Source organism: Periplaneta americana, chromosome 12, assembly GCF_040183065.1.
Source record: "Periplaneta americana isolate PAMFEO1 chromosome 12, P.americana_PAMFEO1_priV1, whole genome shotgun sequence".
NCBI classification, from domain to species: Eukaryota; Metazoa; Arthropoda; class Insecta; order Blattodea; family Blattidae; genus Periplaneta; species Periplaneta americana.
The window spans coordinates 85932485-85954151 of NC_091128.1; the positions used below are offsets into that span (position 1 = coordinate 85932485).

Consider the following 21667-nt stretch of genomic DNA (forward strand, 5'->3'; position numbering starts at 1 on the left):
AGCTGGAATACGGAGCCTAATTATAACATTCTTCCATCCTGTGTTTCGTCCGTGTTTGTCCAAAAGTCAGAAAGAATACATATATTTTTTTACAATACCTTACGATACACCTATGTTGAAACAAACTTGGTTCTGTTTTCTGAATATGGTCTGAATCTGTTGCTCTTCCGTTGATATATGCCTATGCTGGCATATTACGCCAACTCTGAGCTAAGAGCATTCTTACCACCACAGGCCATCTGTGCTAAGGCATACTATGTATCGACCCCACATGTTTTTGGACCACCCCCCTTTGTCACGTCGCCGACCGATGATCGGAGAAAAGCTAATGAAATTCATAAATGTTCACGGAATGTTGTTGACTGGAGAAACAGGAGAACCCCGAGAAGAAAACAAACTGTAATCTTATACGCTACAAGTGCTAGAATGGATTTTTTAGAATCGACCGGGACTCGAATCCGGGTCGTTTGTATGAGAGGTTGATCTAGGCCACTTAGCCACCGCAGTGGTTGGCACTGCTTTAAATTAGAATTACAATGCATCGTCCTGCTTGTTATAATATATCGTGATTCTTCTTGCTTGTAAAAAGATTACAGTTTAAATTCCTTTATCCAAACTGGTATTGCGATGAAGAACTTCGTTGTGTTATACACTTTTTGGAATACATTCTTTTTAAATTCTACTGATTGAGGTTCTGGCTCGTATGTGCGTGTAGGTCTATTATCAGGCAGTACATCTCACTTGACGATATGTGTCAGAGGAAGAACAATTGTTTGTATGCATCTGAAGTCAGTTTAGTGTAATATGTTACTAGTCAGCGATGTATACAATGTAGGGAGAAAGGAACTGGCACCATACCCCATTATCTCCTGGCTTAGTTGCCTCATGAGTGATGCCTTATTAGTATCACTTGTGAGTTTCAGTTGGCAGTTGACTTGAGTAACAACAAACAGCTCTTCTTATAAAATTCTGTTAGCGCTCTAGTCTGATGAAATGATAATATTATGTCGGTTAATAATACAGTGTCCAGAAATATCCTACGTGAATATAAACAGACATGGCGTCACTCTTAGTGGTTATACATATATGACATAAAATTAGTGTCATCTGAAAGACAAAAACACACACACACACACACAAACTGAATGTGCGGCTCTCGTGTCACGCGACAGATATCAAGGCGATAGGCTATTTCCACTCATGTTACACGCGCTCCAGAATATCCACCCATATAGACTCGATGGCAGCAGTGATACATAATCGCAACAGTTGCGGATTCTGGGGAAATAAGTTTTACAAAAACGACATTTTTGGTTGGGTGGCCTCGGTGGTCACTGCAGAAAACGTTGTCGTCGGCTCCTGCAAGTCCAATCCATCTCCCTGGAAGTAATGCATTCAGATTTTTTCGAACGTAGCGATGCCAGTAGGACGGTGCTCCTTATTGCTTGAAGAGGAATTCGTTGCTCTCATCCTTTTCCAATTGTGGAAACAACCTCTGAGTCAGTTTATCCAGATCATTGAAAACAGTAACGGTGTTCTCCAAGAAATAGAATAGGACGTACATTTCCCACTTCAATGTGGCTCAAAACATATTGATCTTCGGGGAGTCGCCTTCAGTCTGCATAACGACTTTTGAATTTTCACGTTCCCTTATCTTCATAATGTGCTTGTTCACTTTTCCACTGATGCAGAAAGTTGCCTCGCCGCTAAATATGATTCGTGACAGAAGTTATTTTTCATTCTCCATTAATCCCAGTAAATGTTCGCAGAAAACGAGTCGTTTTGGAACGTCGTTTGAGTGGAATTTATGTACAATTTGTAAGGGTGAAGCTTCACTCCAGTGCGTAGGTACTTAGAGAAGGTGCATTTAGTACCTGTAGCCAGTTAACTTTGCACACGGACTTCTTAGAACTGCTTACAAAATGATTCTCGTACATTTTTACACAACTTCCCCATTAGCAGACTGTCTTCCCAAATGTCCTTTCCTATATGCACTTTATTCTTCTTCTTCTTCTTATTACCACTTCCACAATGTTCTGAAAACGGTTCTTCATTAAATCCTCCAGTTGACGTTGAACAGTGTAAGTGATAAAGGGCATCCTTGTCGTACTCCTCACCTGATTTCATTTCCCTGTGGCATTTCCCCTCCTATCTTCACTTTGACTCGTTGTTTCATATAAAGATTAACAGCCTCCTTTCTTTCCAACCCACACCAATATTCTTCAGAATCTTCAGAAGTTTCTTCCAATTTACTCTGTCAAATCCTTCTCCAGGTCCACAAATATTATATACACTTTTTCATTCTTCTCTAGATATCTTTCGCCAGTTGTTCGCAGCAGCCCAATTGCATCTCTCGTAACTTTTCCCTTTCTCAAGCCAAACTGTTCTTTTTCCAACTGTCCTTCCATCTTAGAATATAAACGGCGATGAAGTATTCCCATGAGAATTTTCGTCGAGTGTGATATCAGAAGCTTTTATTATTATCCCTTAAAATATACAATGATTTTAAAATAGAGCTCTACAATAATTGATAAGAATGAATTCAAAACTACTTATGATTTTTTTTATTTTACTAGGTTATTTTGCGACGCTTTATCAACAGCTTAGGTTATTTAGCGTCCGAATGAGATGAAGGTGATATTGCCTGTGAAATGATTCCGGGGTCCAGCACCGAAAATTACTCAGCATTTGCTCATATTGGGTTGAGGGAAAACCCCGGAAAAAACCTCAACCAGGTAACTTGCCCCGACCGGAAATCGAACCCGGGCCAGACGCGCTAACCGTTACTCCACAGGTGTGGACAACTACTTATGAATATTAGAGTGGACGAAATAATTATGAGCATTGAAGAAAATGGTCATATTTAAAAGAGGTATAAGAAAACATTACGATCATAGAAATTTGTTCGAAACATTTATGGACAAGTAAATAGTGGAAATAATATTACCATTGTCGAAGAAAATTGAAGTAAACGTTCTGGAAGATCGTATTGGATGGATATAAACTAATTTTCAAACCTTGTAGAAACGATAAATTTAAAAAATATCTTAAAGATCTGTGAAGAATAAATCAGTTCGAACCCAATGAAGCTCCTGTATTTATTGAAACCAGACTCACGATTCATCCTGTGGAAAAGTAATGTTGATATCAGATAAGAATACATAATAGAGGGATGGGATGAAATTAAATGTAGAATGATTGAGTAAAATGGATACGAAATATTCTAATATAGGCCCTATACACTTCTGCAGACATTAATTCAATAATAATTTATCCAAACATACAAAAAAATATTTGTGAGTAAGAGGAATCCTGATTGTAGAAGAAGACATGAACGGAAACTAGGGAAAGCTGGGGAATTTATCAGGGTGGGAATCTTGTACTTTAGATTCTTATTCAACATAACGTTCTTTAAAAGATTTATATATTGCCCATACTGTGCTTTATGAAAATATTACGAGAGTTTGTGATTTGTTCTGCATTACTAAAAAATGCACGGCAAGGTAAAATAGTGCTGACAAATGAAATTTTATTAGACTAACATCAACATTTTTTAGTTAAGTCCTCATCAACATTTAAACATTAGATATTGCATTCTTCTATTACTGTTAGACGATGCAATGACAATATTTTGACAATGATGCAATGTTTGATTCGAATGGTAGAAAAAAACAGAATTAATAAGTTGTGCTTGGCATATTCTCTTAGGTTTGTACAGAAACTGAAATAAAATTTGGAGCTTCCTTATTGTATAAGTTTCGCTTGCAACACACTGCGCATGTGCAGTAAACAGGAGCCCCTGTAGGAAGAGGTGGAAATATGGGCTACCATTTTGTTTTCCTCATAATAATGGAAAATGGTGTGACATATTTCTTGGAAATCTTTATTGACATACAAAGTAATTATTAATATACAATTTTGCCAGTCTTAAAGGTCAATAGTTGCGATAGATATTTACACATAATTATTTTTTGAAAGAAAGACGAACTAGTCCTCTACAGGTAGTGGGTTCTAAATATGGGGTACCACAAAAATTTGAAAATAAAAAAAATAAAAAAAAAGAAATTTAAGTAGGAAACTTGTGTAACATCAATGGCCATATTCTGTAACAAATAATGCAAATCACGGTAGTGAAAATACAGGAAGTGTTAACGTGCTGGTAATATGGGCTAGCTATCCCATATTTGACACATTGGGGTAGCCCATATTAGCAGCATCGACTCATGAAGGTTTCTAAGATTATGTATGGCAATTGTTGTTCTAAATAAATATTACTCTTATGCCATGTGATAGAGCTATTCTTAATCAGTGCAACACATCAAGCGTGATTTCTAAACACTAAATGTATTTATTTCAATAAAATTGAGACTACATACCTGCAAAAACTTTAAGATTGATGAACACAAAGAACACACCACATCCACACCACAAAGGCAACTGGTTTGTCTCTCTGTGCACGCAGGCTGATAGACACGAGATGTACTTTTAGAGCTTTTTCGCTAGTTAACAACACCATATATAATAAGAAACAAGGTAGCCCATTTTACCACTCTTAGCCCATATTTCCACCTTCTCTATATATGCTACTTGTGGACAGTTGTGTGAAATTGTTGCCGACTTATAGGTGTAGCCTACTCCCATCAAGACTCGCTCCAAATTTTAATTCCGTATCTGTACATAGGCACTCCTGATTCTCTTTGTAATATCATCTATCTTGACGCAATATCAGTAGTAAAGTAATGGATACAATAATTTTTAGTTTAGTCAGGAAGTTATGTAGTAACAGACGCAACAAATACACAGTAGTATAGTATTGTATGGATTGGCGGTGAAAGATGAAAGAGATTAAACTCACTTAGGTCATTATTGTGCTGCCTTCAAATTTCGACATGGTCAGAAACGAGAGACAAATATAGTTTGAAGCCCTATAACACTTATGGCCGGTTTCACCAACCTTCGTTATCATTATAACGTCTCGTTAAATAATTTAATGACACGTTAGTCAGTTTTTGCGTTTCACCAAGTACCATTATTGCTAACGCATCTTTAAATTCATCGTTAATTTATTAGGATCTATTCGTCGCGTTAAAACAGTAACGATGCGTTAAGAAGTCAACAACATGGCGGACGTAATTATTCGATGATGAAGTTCTTTATTTAGAACTTCAACATAACGACGAACTTATATGTTGTAATAACACTCGAAATAATCATTTTGAAGATTTAAGTGATAAAGAATTCCACGAAAGCTACACATTAAGGAAATAAGTAGTAAGAATGATTCTAGAAGAAACTGAATACCGGTATACTGTATAGGTTAGAATACGACAGATAGAAATCACCCACTTAACGCCTCTTCAACAGATTCTTCTCGTTTTAAAATAACGTTGTGGGAAGTTTTGAAATAGTAATTGATGATATGAACGGGGTATCAAAAGCTGTATTGTCTAGATATGTGAATAAATTATCAGACGTACTATCAACATTACAATAGTCATTATTTCTATAGGCCTAATAAGCTTATAGCTAAATTTTATGTTGCCATAGACAACATTGATTGTGTACATGTTCCAATCGTATATCCTGGCAGTAATATAGCCAAAAGATTCTGCAATAGAAGATCCTATTTTACCTTCAATATTCAAACAATTTCATAGGCCTATGTAAAGCTCCGCATAGAAAAATTGTGGCTAAACTAGCGCTGAGGTAGTTTCCTTCGTACTCTGCTTATACACCTTGCACATACGAATCTGTGACAGGTTACGTTTGATTAGTTTAGGCTTTTATTATGCCTTGCATATACGATCAACTGCATTACCACAAAAAAATCCCTTATAAGTTCAACGATTTTCACTTCTACCTCAGAACTACCTCAGCGCTAGTTTATTGAAATTGTAATAGGTTAGAATACGACAGATAGGAATCACCCACTTAACGCCTCTCCAACAGATTCTTCTCGGTTTAAGATAATGTTACGGTCTACACGGATAGCACAACTTTCCAAAGGAGGATGCCTTTTAAATGAAAAGGGTGCAAAGAGATTTTCTTTTAGGAGACAATGGATACCCCTTAAAATCCAATTTAATGACACCTCTCCTGAATCCTGCCACACAAGCATGGCAAAATTGTTACAGGGTACTAATAAATCTGCATGAAATACAGTGGAAAAGTAGTATGCAATTTATGGAAGAGGCGATTTCCCGTCCTAAATTTAGGCCTAATATAACTGCTTAGAATGCTTTGTATAGAATTAATGTTGCATCAATTTTGAAGCTGTCGACCTTGTAGTCCGCTAAATTTTCTCAGATTTCCTTTAGAAGCTACAATTTAACTGCTCTACATTCCTATTATTTACATTTGGAAGCAGCTGTCTTTTTTTTATTTTAATTGCGGTATGACAACATACTGTATTTAGGAAGATGTTCTTAAAATTACTACCTCTTACCCGTTTGCCTATGATTGTTTCCTCATGCCAAACAAAGTCAGCTATGATCATATGTAACCAATTAAATTCGCGATTTCGAAGCCATGGTCGTATGAAAAACAAAACATGCAAGATACAAGTACAAAATCCCCTCGTTAGTAAACGCCTGTTAATTTTAAAGATACGAGGCTTGGTGAAACAGTCAACTTTTAAAGATTCCGTTAAAATTAAACGATCCATTTGCTGACAAGTCGTTTGTGCTGATTTAAAGAAGCTTGGTGAAACCGGCCATTAGTATATAGTATACCAATACTTTCACGCAGTTCCGGTGTACAGGGCACTCTGTGTCGTAGGCCTATAACACGTGGTAAATTACTGCACTAAGTTCCTAATTACCAAGCAAGATGTAACACACAAGCTATAGTATTATTCGACCAAGGCGAGTGGAGCTGCGGGCGTAATGTGAACTATCGCGATGGGGTATTACGAACGTAGAAGCAGTAGCGCCACGGCTCCGGGCTGCAGGACTCCACTGGCCTTGGTCGAGTAATAATATAAAGTGACCAAAATTTCACTATTCGAGTATCACTACGTGACAATTCTTCTATTGGCATGCATTATTTTTTTTATTCAGCACACACTGTTGCCATGTGTATTAGTTGTAGCAGCGCCTACCTTTACGAGTGCGCCAGATACCGCATGACAGTATAACGAAGCTTTTCTCACTCTCTACCTACATTCAGGAAGTTTTAGTACAAGGCACCATGTAATTTGTACTTATTCATAGCAGTACTTTCGAAAAGTTTCTCACACTAGACACTTCGTAAGACACTATTCTTGGTAATGCTTCCATTCATTTAATTCTTCAAGGCCAAGGAATATAAAACACACAATCCACAGTATTAGCACAGTCTAGTATATACAGTCGCGAAGCTCAATACGTAGTAATATGCAAACATTAGATAGTTGCTCACCACTAGGATCGCTAATATCGCCTCATTACAGGCAATGCAAAATAGAACGGTCATATATAGTAGACTGTGGTATTAGTGCTTTAAAATTCCTCAGCACCACCCACAATGTAATGCAAAATTCCTTAGTATCAAGCTTTACGTGACGTAATATGTAACAAATAATTCATAGTAATGCTTTCACAAAGTTTCGTAGTACTAGGCACTATGTAACATATATGTAATACATAAATTATAGTAACACTTTTACAAAGTTCCATACTACCAACCAATTTGTAACACAAATATTCATAGTGATACATAGGCCTACTATTATAAAGTTTCGAAGTACCATGAACTGTGTCACGCATAATCCATAGTAATAATGTTATAAAATGCTTATGTAGAGATAGCTCTTTCGAACGGCTCCGACCCATTTCTACATCAGTACGTCTATTTTATATATATATATATATATATATATATATATATATATATATATATATATATATGTGTGTGTGTGGTAACTTAAATAATGTATCAAAAGAATGTTTCGAAATCGAAGCACAGACAAATCATATGAAACTGCCACTATCATTCCAACTTAGGCTCTATGAACTCTCAAAGAAGTTAAAGATGGCGGACGAGAAACACTGATACAGCTGTGCTAATAAGTATAGAAAATCATGCACATTGTGCGCAATTCATAATATTATAATGTTCTAAAGTTCCTCAGTACCAGGCACTATGTGACACTTCAAAGCAGTTATTCTTCTATAAAGTTTCGTGGCAGAAGGCACTAATTTATGTGATACAATCTTATCCATAATAATATTTTCACAAAGTTCATAGTACAGGATTATGTAACATATAATTCTTCGTAATACTTTCATAAAGTTTCATAGTAGACGCTCATACGTAAAGTGCCTTGATACCAATCCCGTGAAGTGTTTATATTTTCCGATCTATTATGATATTTAACAATTGAAGACTGTGGTTCCAAAACGCGTGTCCATTTTTATGAAAGGACTTGGCTGGGACTTTTTATCCACTGGTCTACGCATTGAGCAAGTATTCAAGTGAAATACACAATAACACAAACATTGTACAATTCCTTTGCAGAACGAAAAGTTACATTAAATTTCTTCGGATCAAATTTATGTAGATTTAAAGGACAAAACTGAAATTCTTTCAATAATTTGCTATCATAATACACTTCTCTCTTAAATTGACAGAGCATATTGGGAATTAAATCAATGGCTTTTCTCCAAAACACGCTATGAAATGTTTCATATGAAACAGTCCTTATCTCGAAAAGGAAGCAAAAAACGAGCAAAATTATATTACACATTTTTGTTTGAAATATCTCAAATCCCTGAAATTAATGACACCATTTACGGTTCACTCTGTATGTATAAATAATAATAATAATAATAATAATAATAATAATAATAATATAATAGTAATAATAATAATAATAATGGACTGAGCGAGTTTTGGGATTGCACTATTCAATTGAGCGGTTTATTTGTTTACATGAGGACGGTGTAAGATCGCTGAATTTTAGCTACGATTTATTTTTAAATAGTATTGCATTATGAGAAAATTTATGATAGACGTATTTCTGCATGAAACCTTGTGAACATTTAACTCAATACTCTCTCAGCCGGCTCTTAGTAACTGCATCTTAATTTTGTTGATGTACGACAGGAAAAGGTTCTCATAATTTGTACGGCCACGTCCTCAATTCAGCACAATTATTCACAAACTTGAGAGAGAACTGTTACAATAATTGTAGAAGGAAATTCAGCGTCCTGCAGATAACTGCTTGTCACAGTCGCCGTAACCCGCGGCGTTTTGCTTTAAACTCCAGAGTACGAACAGGCTTCACTTCGCTTCCCAAGCTGTGTTACTGATACAAATAGGTAAAAGCATAGTATATTTAAATATTGTTTATTATAAATGCAAAAAGTAAAATTTAACAAATCTGCAGTGAAATGATGTAAGATTTCAACTTTTACCACTACAATTAACTCGTGGTATTGTATAAGAGTTTAGTTCAAAGAGGAACTGGAAATAGATGAACATAGAGGGTGGAAAGTAAAGTAGTACATTAAATTGTAGGATGTTATTCCTTGAAATATAAAGAACAAAAATGTATAATACCATTTTGTTTGTTTTTGCGAAGTTTTTTAATAATTTTATGCCGACATTTTGATCGCGAATTTTACGAATACTGTTTAAAATACGGTTTAATTTCTTGTATAACAACGAAGAGAACGTTTATAATGTTCACGTTCCAGCAGTATTTTAATTAGAAAATTCACAGATTTCGAATTAATCGATTGAAGAAGCATTGGAAACATTGAGTGTCGGGTCACGTACACAATCTGGCATCGCTGTCCGGACGGCATACAGTTCGCCTAGTACTCGCAACTGATCAGCTGTTATGATATTTACATTCCATTGGTATGCAGTTGGACGTACAGCGATACAGTTTACTTTATTTCAAAACTATGAGATGCCAAAGTTCACAAATCGTGAGTACTTAGACATGATCCAGGCCGTGGAAGAAATTCGGACCAGTGAAGAACTACTGGCCAGAGTTCGTCATAATTGGGTTAGAAGATGTGAAAGCTGCACGCACGCTGATGGTGGACATTTTGAACAGTACCTGTAAGATGTGAATGGAATGTGGTTTATAGAGGTTATTACTCTTTATTTCATTATTAACTCCCGGAATTAGTGATTCGTAAAACAACAAACTGTGATGTTAATTACATCTTGCTCACAAAGTTACATCAGTTTTATTTTTTCATTAATTGTAACTGAAACTTCAATCTTAAGTGTTTTCACTAATTTGGACATAATTTCCTGATTTTCACGTTATTTCTTGTTATTGCTGTACGTATTCCTTGCTTACATTAAAATTATTACTCCATACTTAGTATTGAATTGTTAGTGTATTACATTGTAAGTTGATAATTCTGCAGTCATTGTTGAACTGCGTCCGAACACGAGCTATTTTATTCATTCGAGTTATTAATTTACATTTTCTGACATTAAATTACACAAACTAAACAAATAACATATACGTCCCTATCCGGAGTTTACGTAGATCATTTTTGTGCGAAGATTTATCCCCAGATTAGCTCGCGAAGTATTGCACCGAAGCTCAGTAAGAAGTGGTGTAAGTTAAGAATGGGTAATGAGGGTTGAAGTAAACATTCTGTAAAATACAGCGCAAAGTAGCAGTTAATATTCAATTTATTTAAACTGCTAATAGTCAGTGGATAGCACGAAGGACTTATTAATTGCTACTGTGCTCTATTTTACAGAATTTTTACTTTAAACCTCATTACCAAATTTTGACTTACACCACTTCTGCTCTGAACGGCTCATTTATTGCTGCCGTCCTCCCCTCACCTGCTGCAAGATACACGGTGAAAGGTAGTTGAACTTAACCCACCCCCTTCAAGTCGCTGACCGCTTGGGGTGTGGGGTGCTACTTATGCAGCGTTAGACATCTTGCAATTGTCGTCAGCGCTTTCGAAACACTTGTAATTATCTCACTATCCGTAACTCCTATAATTTTTTTATTTTACAAAACTTACTCTAAATAATGAGTTCTATGGCTCCTGTCAATTAATGTACTACCTTACCTTCCAGCCTGTATGTTCTTTAGCATATCCGCATATTTGGAGAAGAAAGTTAGCACGATACACTAAACCCGCAGAGACAATACAGGACAGTACACAACAAGGAATTATCATCCATTTTGTTGTGTATAGCTATTTCTGCTAAATTATTCACTCTGCGGATCGAACTACGGACCGCTTTGATGGGGAGTGCTTTATTTCTCAACTAAACCAAAGCGGCGAATAAATGGGTTATTAGATTCGACGGAAGAGCTCGGCTAAGATAAATTAATTATAATATGCAGATTTATTTTCACTTTTAACTACAAATTTTCCAAGTTTGTATAATGAGAAATTTAATTACTGTTGCCTCCACTGGAAAAATATTACATCCTTGTCTAATACTGTGATTGATATCATTTCATGTGAACATATTCATTGATTTTATAATACAAATTTAATCTCGTCTCTTTTGTGTTTCGGATTATGCAGGATTTCGCAAAATATTTTGCGCCGTGGTTTGTCATATTTCATGTTTTTAAGGAATATTTGAGCAATACTAACAGTCAAAATAAAACTTCCATTATTTTCTTTGTTTAAAATTGTATTCCTCTTTCAGCAGTCAATGAGGGAATTTGTAGGTCTTCTAGACCAAACAACACAATCAGGGGAGCTAATACGAAAGAAGACCCGTAATGCTAATATATCAGGATCGACGCACTTTTTATTATAAGCCTGTTTGCGGGTTAAACTGGAAGCCACTCAAACAATACCACCGTACTCTCTTTTCCTCTTGTACAAAAATCTACATAGAATCCTTTCGAAATTTGAACGAAAATAAACCTGTGTTATGATCCTTGACAATGGCGCAACGATGTGAGGATAAGGGGGTGAGACTTATCCCTCTAAAAATTTAGACATAACAGACAAGTAACATTTTGCAATATTTTTATGACAGTAAGGACCGATTTCACGAACATGTTACTAAGCCACAATTAACTAATTGTAATTTAACTTAAATACGGAAGCTAAATCGTATTTAATTCACTTGCATTTCACCAAACTAATACGGATTTAAAATAAAGTCAATTAATTTAATTCCCAATTAAGTCATCATGTCTTTGGAATCATACTAAAATCGTAATTTCGAAGGCTGTGTCCCTTGCTAATGTAAGCTGTGACCTGTATAGCGAGTTCCTTTGTTATATTACGACAATAAAATGTCGTCATAAACAGAGGTAACCTCAAAACATATCAAAATCATAGAAAGTAGACTTTACAAAGAAAGAAAAAAAAAAGAGATTTCAATGCCAGAAAACCTCATCCCAATGTCTTCAGAAATATTGAAAACGAAACGGAATAATATGAAAGCAGATACAAGGAAATATCATGCACCAAGCAAAATGGAAAGACTTTATGAATTTGCACTATTCCATTGCTTTCAAATGTAATATTAGGCCTATATGATAAATATGTTACTATATTCATATTACTTTTGTTGCCGTATTGTATTCAACCGAAGAGTGATTAGATGTTTCTTCAGTAAATGTATCATTTAAATAATATTATGAATTACTTAATTATCAATTATAAATTATAAATCAACTTCTGTACTGCTCAAAATATACAATGCTTATGTCTTGCTTAGCCTAAACCGTACTTTAAAATCTTTTTCGTGCATTGTATTAAAATAACTTTCTCTATCGGAAATTATACTCGTCCATCTTGGTAAGAAATCATTTCCAAATATCAAGTCCATCTTTGTCCTAACCATTATGAAAGTTATTGCCGTTAATGCAGAATTAATTATTTAAATTACTAAATATTGGCCAGTTAACTTAAATGTAGTTTAATGAGAACTTAAAATCCAATTTGTGTTGGTGAAATGCATAGTCCCTTTAAGTGTCAATTAAAAAGACTTTAAATGACAGGTAAGTTAAAGCTTGATGAAATAGGCCCTAAATGTACACTTCTGTCTGTTTTAAGGGATTTTATTTAAAATAATTCAGCAAATTCTGTTTCTGAACTCTTGTACAGAGGAGCGGACGAATTCCATGCACTAGTAGTCTGAGCATAAAGTTCATTAAGCGTACATTCCCGAGAGATAGAGATGGGATGAGTTATTGACCTTTCGGGCAGTTTTTTACCCCGAGATACCGCGAAGACGACAGCGGTCATCAGGCAATATAAACCGGTCCCTGAAATCAGCAGACTGCTCCGGCAGGCATGATTGTTCCAATGGTAATAGCGACTACAAGAATAACACATAACCTTCTTTTCTCGGAATTTCCCAATTAGCACGTCATATGTATGTTACAAACTTATTTACCTATTTTGGTTAATATTATTTACTATCGAAGTCTGCAACTCTTTTTTTTTTTTCATGTTCGAGGGTGAAATGGATAAAACGTTACGCAAATTTCAACATCTGACGTCAGTTCCTTAGCAATGGCAATGAGATACTTATGACTATTTTGACGTCACTTACTTAGCAACGGATCAGTTTTTTGCATTAATATTGTTTTCTAGAGGGATCACTTACACTCTTGCTTGAATTATTATATTTTCTATTTGTTTTATCATAGACCACATTAACGGATCTTCAACCAACCAATTCAGATGAAATGCAATAATTCCATTGTAAACACTTGTACAGGTATATGGTAGCCTATATATTCAATAAAGAAAGAAAAAATGATCGTCATTAATACAACACATTCATTCGTTTAGTGTTCTGTCCAAGGACAGGTCTTTCACTGCAAACCCAGCTTTCTCCAAACTTTCCTATTTTCTGCCTTCCTCTTCGTTTTCTCATGTGGGCCATATATCTTAATATCGTCTATCATCTGATATCTTCTTCTACCCCGAACTCTTTTCCCGTTCACCATTCCTTCCAGTGCATCCTTCAATAGGCAGTTTCTTAACCAGTGACCCAACCAATTCCTTTTCCTCTTCCTGATCAGTTTCAGCATCATTCTTTCTTTACCCACTCTTTCCAACACAGCTTCATTTCTTATTCTGTCTGTCCACTTCACACGTTCTATTCTTCTCCATATCCACATTTAAAATGCTTCTAGTCGTTTCTCTTCACTTCGTCGTAATGTCCATGTTTCTGCCTCACACAATTCCACACTCCATACAAAGCACTTCACTAATCTCTTCTTTAGTATATGTATTAAATTTATTTCACTCTCAATTATATTCACAGTCCTTATAAATCTAAATAATATCACAATAACACCCAACCGAAAGCACAAACACTTCTCGCAATTACAAAGATCCTACGGATCCCCTGTCACTTTTTTTTTTTTTAATATTCTGTATATATAAGTTGAAATGACAAGAAATTAGGAAATAGTGTAGGTAAAACGGTGTTAGAAATTGTGCAGGGTAAAGAGAATGGTAACTCCTGAGGAGAACTAATCTTTCGACCTCCTTCATCACTGACGTCAGGGACGGAATCCTTTGTCTGCGAAATGATAAACCGGCGGTTTAGCAATGAATTAACGAGTGAGACCAAATTTTGTTTGTCCGCCATAAATTTTACTCACACTTGCAAGGACTTTGAACCTTGATCTCCGGCGCTGAAAAAATACTTTCGAGTCATTCGATTAAAGCCTTGGTTTTTATAAACCGACGCATGCGAGATGCGAGGTGCGAGGCGGGCGTCGGTTCAGAAAAATCAAGGCTTAAGTGTGCGTCTTCGCAGGACGTAGGCCTATAGACTCTCGTTGAGCTTGCACTGTCGGACTGCTGACTTCGCCAACGGCTGCTCTAATCGCTCGTCTGTCAAGCCTGCCAGTGTTGGGATAGTAGAGCTAGAATTTGTATTTAATATCCATGTGTAAAATATGTGTGTTTTCTTCTGTGTACTTCTTCACCACGTCATAGTCTAGACTTGCAGCATGTTCCGTCTTATCCCAGCCATTTTTTCCTAGTACATCCTCTGATGTCTCATCTGCCATTTTTTGTTTTATATTTGAGGACTTATTTTACGATCGTTTCGTCTTCCATTCTTTCTGTATGATCAATCCATTTATCTTTGTCGTCTCGTCTTTAATCGTTATGTAAAATATATAATTATTTTCTTATGATTTCATTTGAAATTTAACCTTGTAAAGTGCAACTTCTACATGCAGTATATACATGTATTTATGTACTAATATTATAGTTGATGGAAAATATGTAAGTGTGCAATATCATGAAATATAAAACTTTCTGAAAATTAAAACGTTAAAAGTGTTCAAAAATTGTTAAAAAAAAAAAAAAAGAAAAAGCAATATACTTCAATGACAGACGGGCCCGTTTCGGCACCGGTTTAGTGTCATCATCAGTGTGTCCCGAACTGCTGCGGCTCCATCTCGTCTTGATTTTCGGCGATTGCTGTCGTCAGTGGTGGGTTGTGGTGCTTTTATGGCGGTGGGGATTTGTTTGTATGCTGTTTTTAACACTTTTGACGCTTAAATTTTAAAAAAGTTTTATATACCTTACCTAAAATCACATTTTTTATAACCTCAAATCCAAAAATCGTACATATTACACTAAACTCATTTTTGATAATATGTAATACAAATAGTGTACACTTTACCCTAAGACCATGTTTTTGTTAACATTAAATCCAAATAAAATACATTAAAATTGAACAAAATATATTACAGTTGTATGAACACTGTGTCTTTGGAGCTTCTTTGTTTATGATGGATGTTTCGGGGATTACATCCCCATCATCAGTGATGTCAAGACAGAGTTGTTGCGGATGTTTGGTCTGTACTTCCGCATGACAAGATGTGAATTGTGAAACATATTGTATGATAAATAAAGCAGCTCCGCAGACATAGTGCTCATACAACTGTAATGTATTTTTTTCAATTTTAATGAACACTGTTATAAAATTGACCAAAAACTTGTATTTCATCATTAAATCCAAAGTTCGTACAGTTGATCATAAAATCATAACTTAATTCTCTTGAAGACCGTATATTTTACCCCAAAAACATATCTTGTGGATAAGAAATTGAATGATCGTGTGTATTACCCTATCCATATTTTGCGATGACACAAAATCCAGTGATTGTACACCTTATCCTAAAAACATTTTTGTGGCATAACTTAAAATCCAGATATTTTACACCATGCATGAGACCATTTTAAGACACGAAATGATGAGAAGAACGGTATTTAATGGAATATATTGAAGTAATAAAATTTTCAATGCTCAGGAAAACAAGAGAACTCAGAGAAAATCATCATCCGATTTTGTCCACCACAGCTGCCAATCTAGTGCACGCAGAGAAATGAACACAAGTTTTCAGAATGATAAACTCACTTTCTAACATTGAGCTACCAGAGGATTTTATTAACATATATGCTCCAGGTTTAAAATGGATAACACAACTTAAAGACCGGAATATATCAATTTATATAGAACAGATTGATGATGTGTAGTGTAATATAAAGAAAATATATACATATATACAGGATGTTTAAATAATATTGTAAACAATTTCATGAGATGGTAGGGCAAAACATTTGGAACCGTTTGAGATGAAGAATGCATGTCCGAAGTCTCCTTCCAGAGTTACCTCAATGTAAAAATTCTAACCTATGCAGGTAGATAAGTTTGTATCTGTGCAGAAAACAAGAAGCAAGCACTACTGTAGGTGAAAATTAGATACATTTGGATTGTTGTTGTAGACAACTCCTCTACCCGTGCGTCTCTTACCATGAGTTGTAGACTGTATTGACAGTGCACATTAAACGCATCATCATTGCTAGTTCCTCCTTCAGGCTAATAAGTAGTGGAAGGGTGACAAGGGAAGAGCGCAACTCAATGAGTTGTTTACGTTTTATTTATTACGAACTGAGACACTTCAAGTGTGTTTCAAATTGGAAATATTGCTTTATAACACAAACACTGTACAGTATTTTATGCACAAAAATGTTCAGAGCGACCCTTTTGTTTGTTTTGAGGCTCACATTTTACGACCGTGCTATTCTACTCTCTTCTCACCATTCCACTGTGGTAATACCAAACTTAGACTGCGTCTCTGCTTGTTGGCAGTGCACAGTGAACGCATCCAACAACATTAAATGATACACGTGGCAGGAATTCATCGACATGCTTCGGAGTACATGCATTCCCTATCTGAAACGGTTCCAAATGTCCTGCCCAACAACCAGAAAAGGATTTATTTTTTTTAACACCCTGTATAGAATTAAATTTTTATATATGAATGTTAATGCTCTAGTTCACAAACATGTCTGGTTTGTAGGTCGGTGTGTATGCACAAAAGTAAATATGTATTTACTAAGAGTCAGGGCTGTAATGATATTTAGATCGTGTGTGAACAGTGTATAATTTATTGTTTTGTTCGACAGAAACTTGAGCAAGACGATGACGACCAGTATCTCAACGCCGCCTGGGCCGATAGCGGAAGTCTGAAGAAGTCCTTCCATGGCCTGTCCAACATCTCCTGGAGACCCAAGTAACCAGCTGTGAGTCTCGGATCGGACAATTTGAAACATAACATAGCAATACCAGGAACTTGTAGGTGTACATAATCGCTTGATTTCATTCACTATCGGATGTCAACATTTGTGTTTTGCTTTTTATTGCACATATGTACAGGAGAGAGAATGTGAGAGCTTGTGTATGCAGAAGAATTAGCCACTTGAATTTGTTCAAGAATGATATATACATATATATTTATAATACGCAATATTAATACCCTAAACTGTACTTGCAAACACACCACACTCTGAAAATATCTGCCACAGGCTTTAACCTTGTGTGGCATTGCGTTTGTTTTCTTCAACTTATATTTTTCAGGAAACTTTGAAGTAAACTTTTCTCTCTACACTAAGTTGTTTATTGTTAGGGAATTTGAATAAATCTGAAGACCATAAGAAATAAGTATTTTGTAAGTTTCGAAATTCGTGTGGCTTAATAATGACTCTATCTTGTTTAAAATTTTGAAAACAAATATAATCAAGAATGGAATTTTCATCTTCTGAAGTATTGTATGATAACAAAATATAAAGCTTAACGGCTTGTATTGCAGAAAAGACAATTGAGCTCTTTATCTTCGACGCTCTTGTCACTGTTTATGAACTTAATTTCATACAGAGACACGAATCTCTCAAAGTGAAAAACAAAAGAGAAATAAAGTGAAGCCCGTATTTGGATTGGACACACGCAAAGCGTTGAGCCAGCCAGCTAGCTAACACGCAGCTCTAATGGAGTCCATCGATTTTCGAGAATATAATAATGCACGAGAAACAAAAAAGTGATATAATTACGTCTTCACGTTTGGAAATTCAGGGATTCGTGTTTCATTGCTACAGTGCGTTCAGTCCAGAAGGAAGTCCTTCCAAATTTAGCAATATATAACGATATTGTGTCGAAGGCCTACCTCCTGGATTAAACGCATTCTATTTTCATACTCTAATGTCTATTTGCTGTACTAACTCGTTATGGTGTACGTCTTCACACGCTGTGTAATAATTGTACCTTCCAGTTTGTGCGTGGCTGAGCTGTTCTTTGGAACTAATTATTTTTTATAATTGGCAAGACTGATGTTAGGACTCATGTCCATTTAATGCTTTGAAGAAGCAAGCAAACCATTCCAGTGTCAACTTATATCAAGCCTATTTAATTGCAGTTGTAAGCCTAAATATATATTGAAAATTTACTGTAATGTGAATATTGATCAGTGATAACGCACAAACCAATTTCTTGGTTTAATTTTGTCCATGGTTCTGTCTTGATTGCTATAACATTGTGTGTCGATCTACGAAGTTCAAAATTAGACATGTGGAAGTGGCTGATGTAAAATTTGAAATATTGTAGAAGGCCGGGAGAAAGCGAGGTACTTATTTTAGAAGAAGAATAATTTCGCTTGAAACTGTACATTTTCTTCTAATTTAAGTCTAAATCCATTTAGAAAATTTGTACATAGGTAAATACTTCAGAGAAGAAGTATCAGGTAACCTACAAAAATGTAGCCGTCAATGCAAACTAAAGATAAAGTTTGCAATAGAGCATACAATATTCCGTTCTATTGGATCGCCAATAACCTACCTATTTGTCGTTAGCGAAGAGAAGCCAAATGTATCACACTTTGCACTGTCGCTTGGAGGTATACATTTTCTTCTGCATCGTGTCCAAACCTCTTTGGAAATAATTTGTACATGGATAAATATTTCAAAGAAGAACTAACTTACAATAATGCAACTGTCAGTACAAACTAAACACAAAGTTTGTAATAGCGCGTAAAATTTTCCGGTCTATTGGGTCTCCAATTACCTTCCTAATCGTCTTTAGCGAAAACAAATCAGAAGCATCACATATTGTACTAAACTATAGATAGATGGGTAGCTTACAAATCACAATTTTACTAGATCGGTATCCACTATAAACTATGTGTTGTGTTATTATTGCTTGAGGAAAGGGGTTAGGTCATGTGTCATGCATTTGTGCTTTAACAATCTGGCAAAAATGCGGGGTTTAAGGTCTTTCTGAAGATATACGTATTACATTATCTTACAGTCCAGATTGACAGCTTTTTTTTATTTAGACTTTTATTTACACTACTTATCCATGTACTATTTTACAATTGAAGTTTCCAACTGATGATTTCGCAAAGTTACCCTGTTAGACCTGTATGCAAGATGGTCATTTGCCTTTTACAGTGACTCTTTGCAACAACAGCCATTTTGTGCTAGTTTAGCGGTTATGGAAATGTGGTCTTCCTTTCATCTACAACTATATATAAATTGAATGTAATGAATAGAGAAGTTTTGAAACTGAAACGTGGGATTTGTCCACAACAATAGTACAATATATTTTATGGAAGCCATCTATTTGACAAAAGTACTACCGAAATCTCTAATATCTGTACTTAGAGTTAACCTTCTATCTGAGAGCAAGGTATATCTCCCGGCCTTCTATGATAAAGAACACAGTGCTTTCTACACAAACTCCAGTCTACATTGACTTATTACTACCAGCATTATCAAATTCAGTGCGTACTGTTTGTTACAGTCTTTGTCTTTTACATCACTATAAATAATGTGGTTATACCATTTTTTTTTTTGGAATGCTGTGTGTTTAAATGTTGGATTCTACTTGATTAATTTGTCACATCTTTATTTTACAGTTACAGAATCTGAAGATAATATATGGAATCAGAGAAATAATAATATTTATTCATACACTAAATGAATTAGAAATGGTTTGTAAGATAAGCTTTGAACTGTATAAATGTAAACTTGAGTAATAATCCCTGATATCGGTATAATGTATACAACCACTTTTTTGGATTGTTACAGAATTTTTGTGGCTTGCAGGTGTTGCTGTTGATCCTTTCTGAAGAAGAAATAATCTACTCAATTTAATTGTGGCCGTAGTGTTAGTATCGAGCTGCAGGAGGCATCCAATCCTAACAACACGCAATAATAACAGCCATCCAAGTTTATTGACGTGGAGCATAATGTCTTCTGTTCTTGCATTCCATTTCGGTATTTCCGTTTTTGAAAGTTAATCCAATGTCGTCTGAATTTCAATTGTCGGATGAGTAGAAATGAAAAAAAAAATCTTTTTTTTTTTTTTTGCAATCTTCATATTGAATTTCGTTTTACTTCCCTACTGTTAAACCTACAGCCATTTAGCAAGATCTACCGTGTATGTTTCTTGAAGCAGGATTTTCCCGAAAGCTACCGTATGCAGATTCCTTCCTGACTCTTGCAAAGAAGTATAATTCTCACGATATATATAGCCATTTGCATGTGTTTTTATTCAAGGAACCATTGATTGAAAGATCACAATAGAAAGTGAGAAGGTTCGACCCCGGGAAGAAAGGCACCGGATGTATAACACGGGTGAATATGCCAGAGCGTGATGTCACTTCTTCACTGCTTCAATTTGCCCATATTTGTTTCAAGATAATGAATTTGAAATGTCACTTTCATTTGACAGGTTTGTTATCTGATATGTGAATGTTTCTTTACAATTTAATTTATTTGTGGATAAAATTCTCTACTTACATGAGTTAAAATCCACTTTCTCCAGTTTCGGAAATACTGCACTGCAATTTGGAGATGAAAATAATGCTTCCAGTTACTTCAAAACGCATAACAATGACAGGGCAAAATGTAACGTCCGTCCGAAGCCCGAATGATTCGCACTGCGTGATGGACATTTTTCGAAGTTTAAGTGTAATTATTGTCATCTTGTGCGAGAGTTATGACGAGATCTGTGCCGAATATGGTCAGAAGAGACGAAGGTTGTGGCTCCAGCACAAATATCGATACAAAGTTCCGTGCTGTTTTTGTTGAAAAGTGTAGTGTGTTGCAAGCTTACTGCACAGTCTTAAAAAACGACACAACGTGGAACATTTAATTTTAAATTATTCTTATAGAATACAAACAATACAAAGTTTAAGAAGGCTTAAAAACCAGTTGCATTCTAAAATAAGGCATACCAACTTCCAGAATCATTGAGGGAGTAAAGAAACGAAAAACTGAAGAATATATGAGTGTAAGGGTTGTTGGGGCTCATATTAACATTTATATGAGCTCCTAGCTTAAATGTCATTTGTCTCAATTCGATCATACCGTCTCAGATAAGGGATTTGAGAGAATTTTTTCGGAAGAAA

General features: G+C 35.4%; 1 protein-coding gene across 3 annotated transcripts in view; it reads left to right on the forward strand.

The window, feature by feature from the left end:
- Positions 1-17723, forward strand: part of LOC138710650 (cilia- and flagella-associated protein 298) — a 429392-nt gene extending 411669 nt beyond the window's left edge. For all 3 annotated transcript variants that reach the window (XM_069841690.1, XM_069841689.1, XM_069841688.1), the window contains one exon: positions 17391-17723. In XM_069841690.1, coding sequence (XP_069697791.1) covers positions 17391-17501 — 111 coding nt within the window. In that variant the 3' untranslated portion in view covers positions 17502-17723. The remainder of the gene's footprint in view (positions 1-17390) is intronic.
- The last annotated feature ends 3944 nt before the right edge of the window (positions 17724-21667 follow it).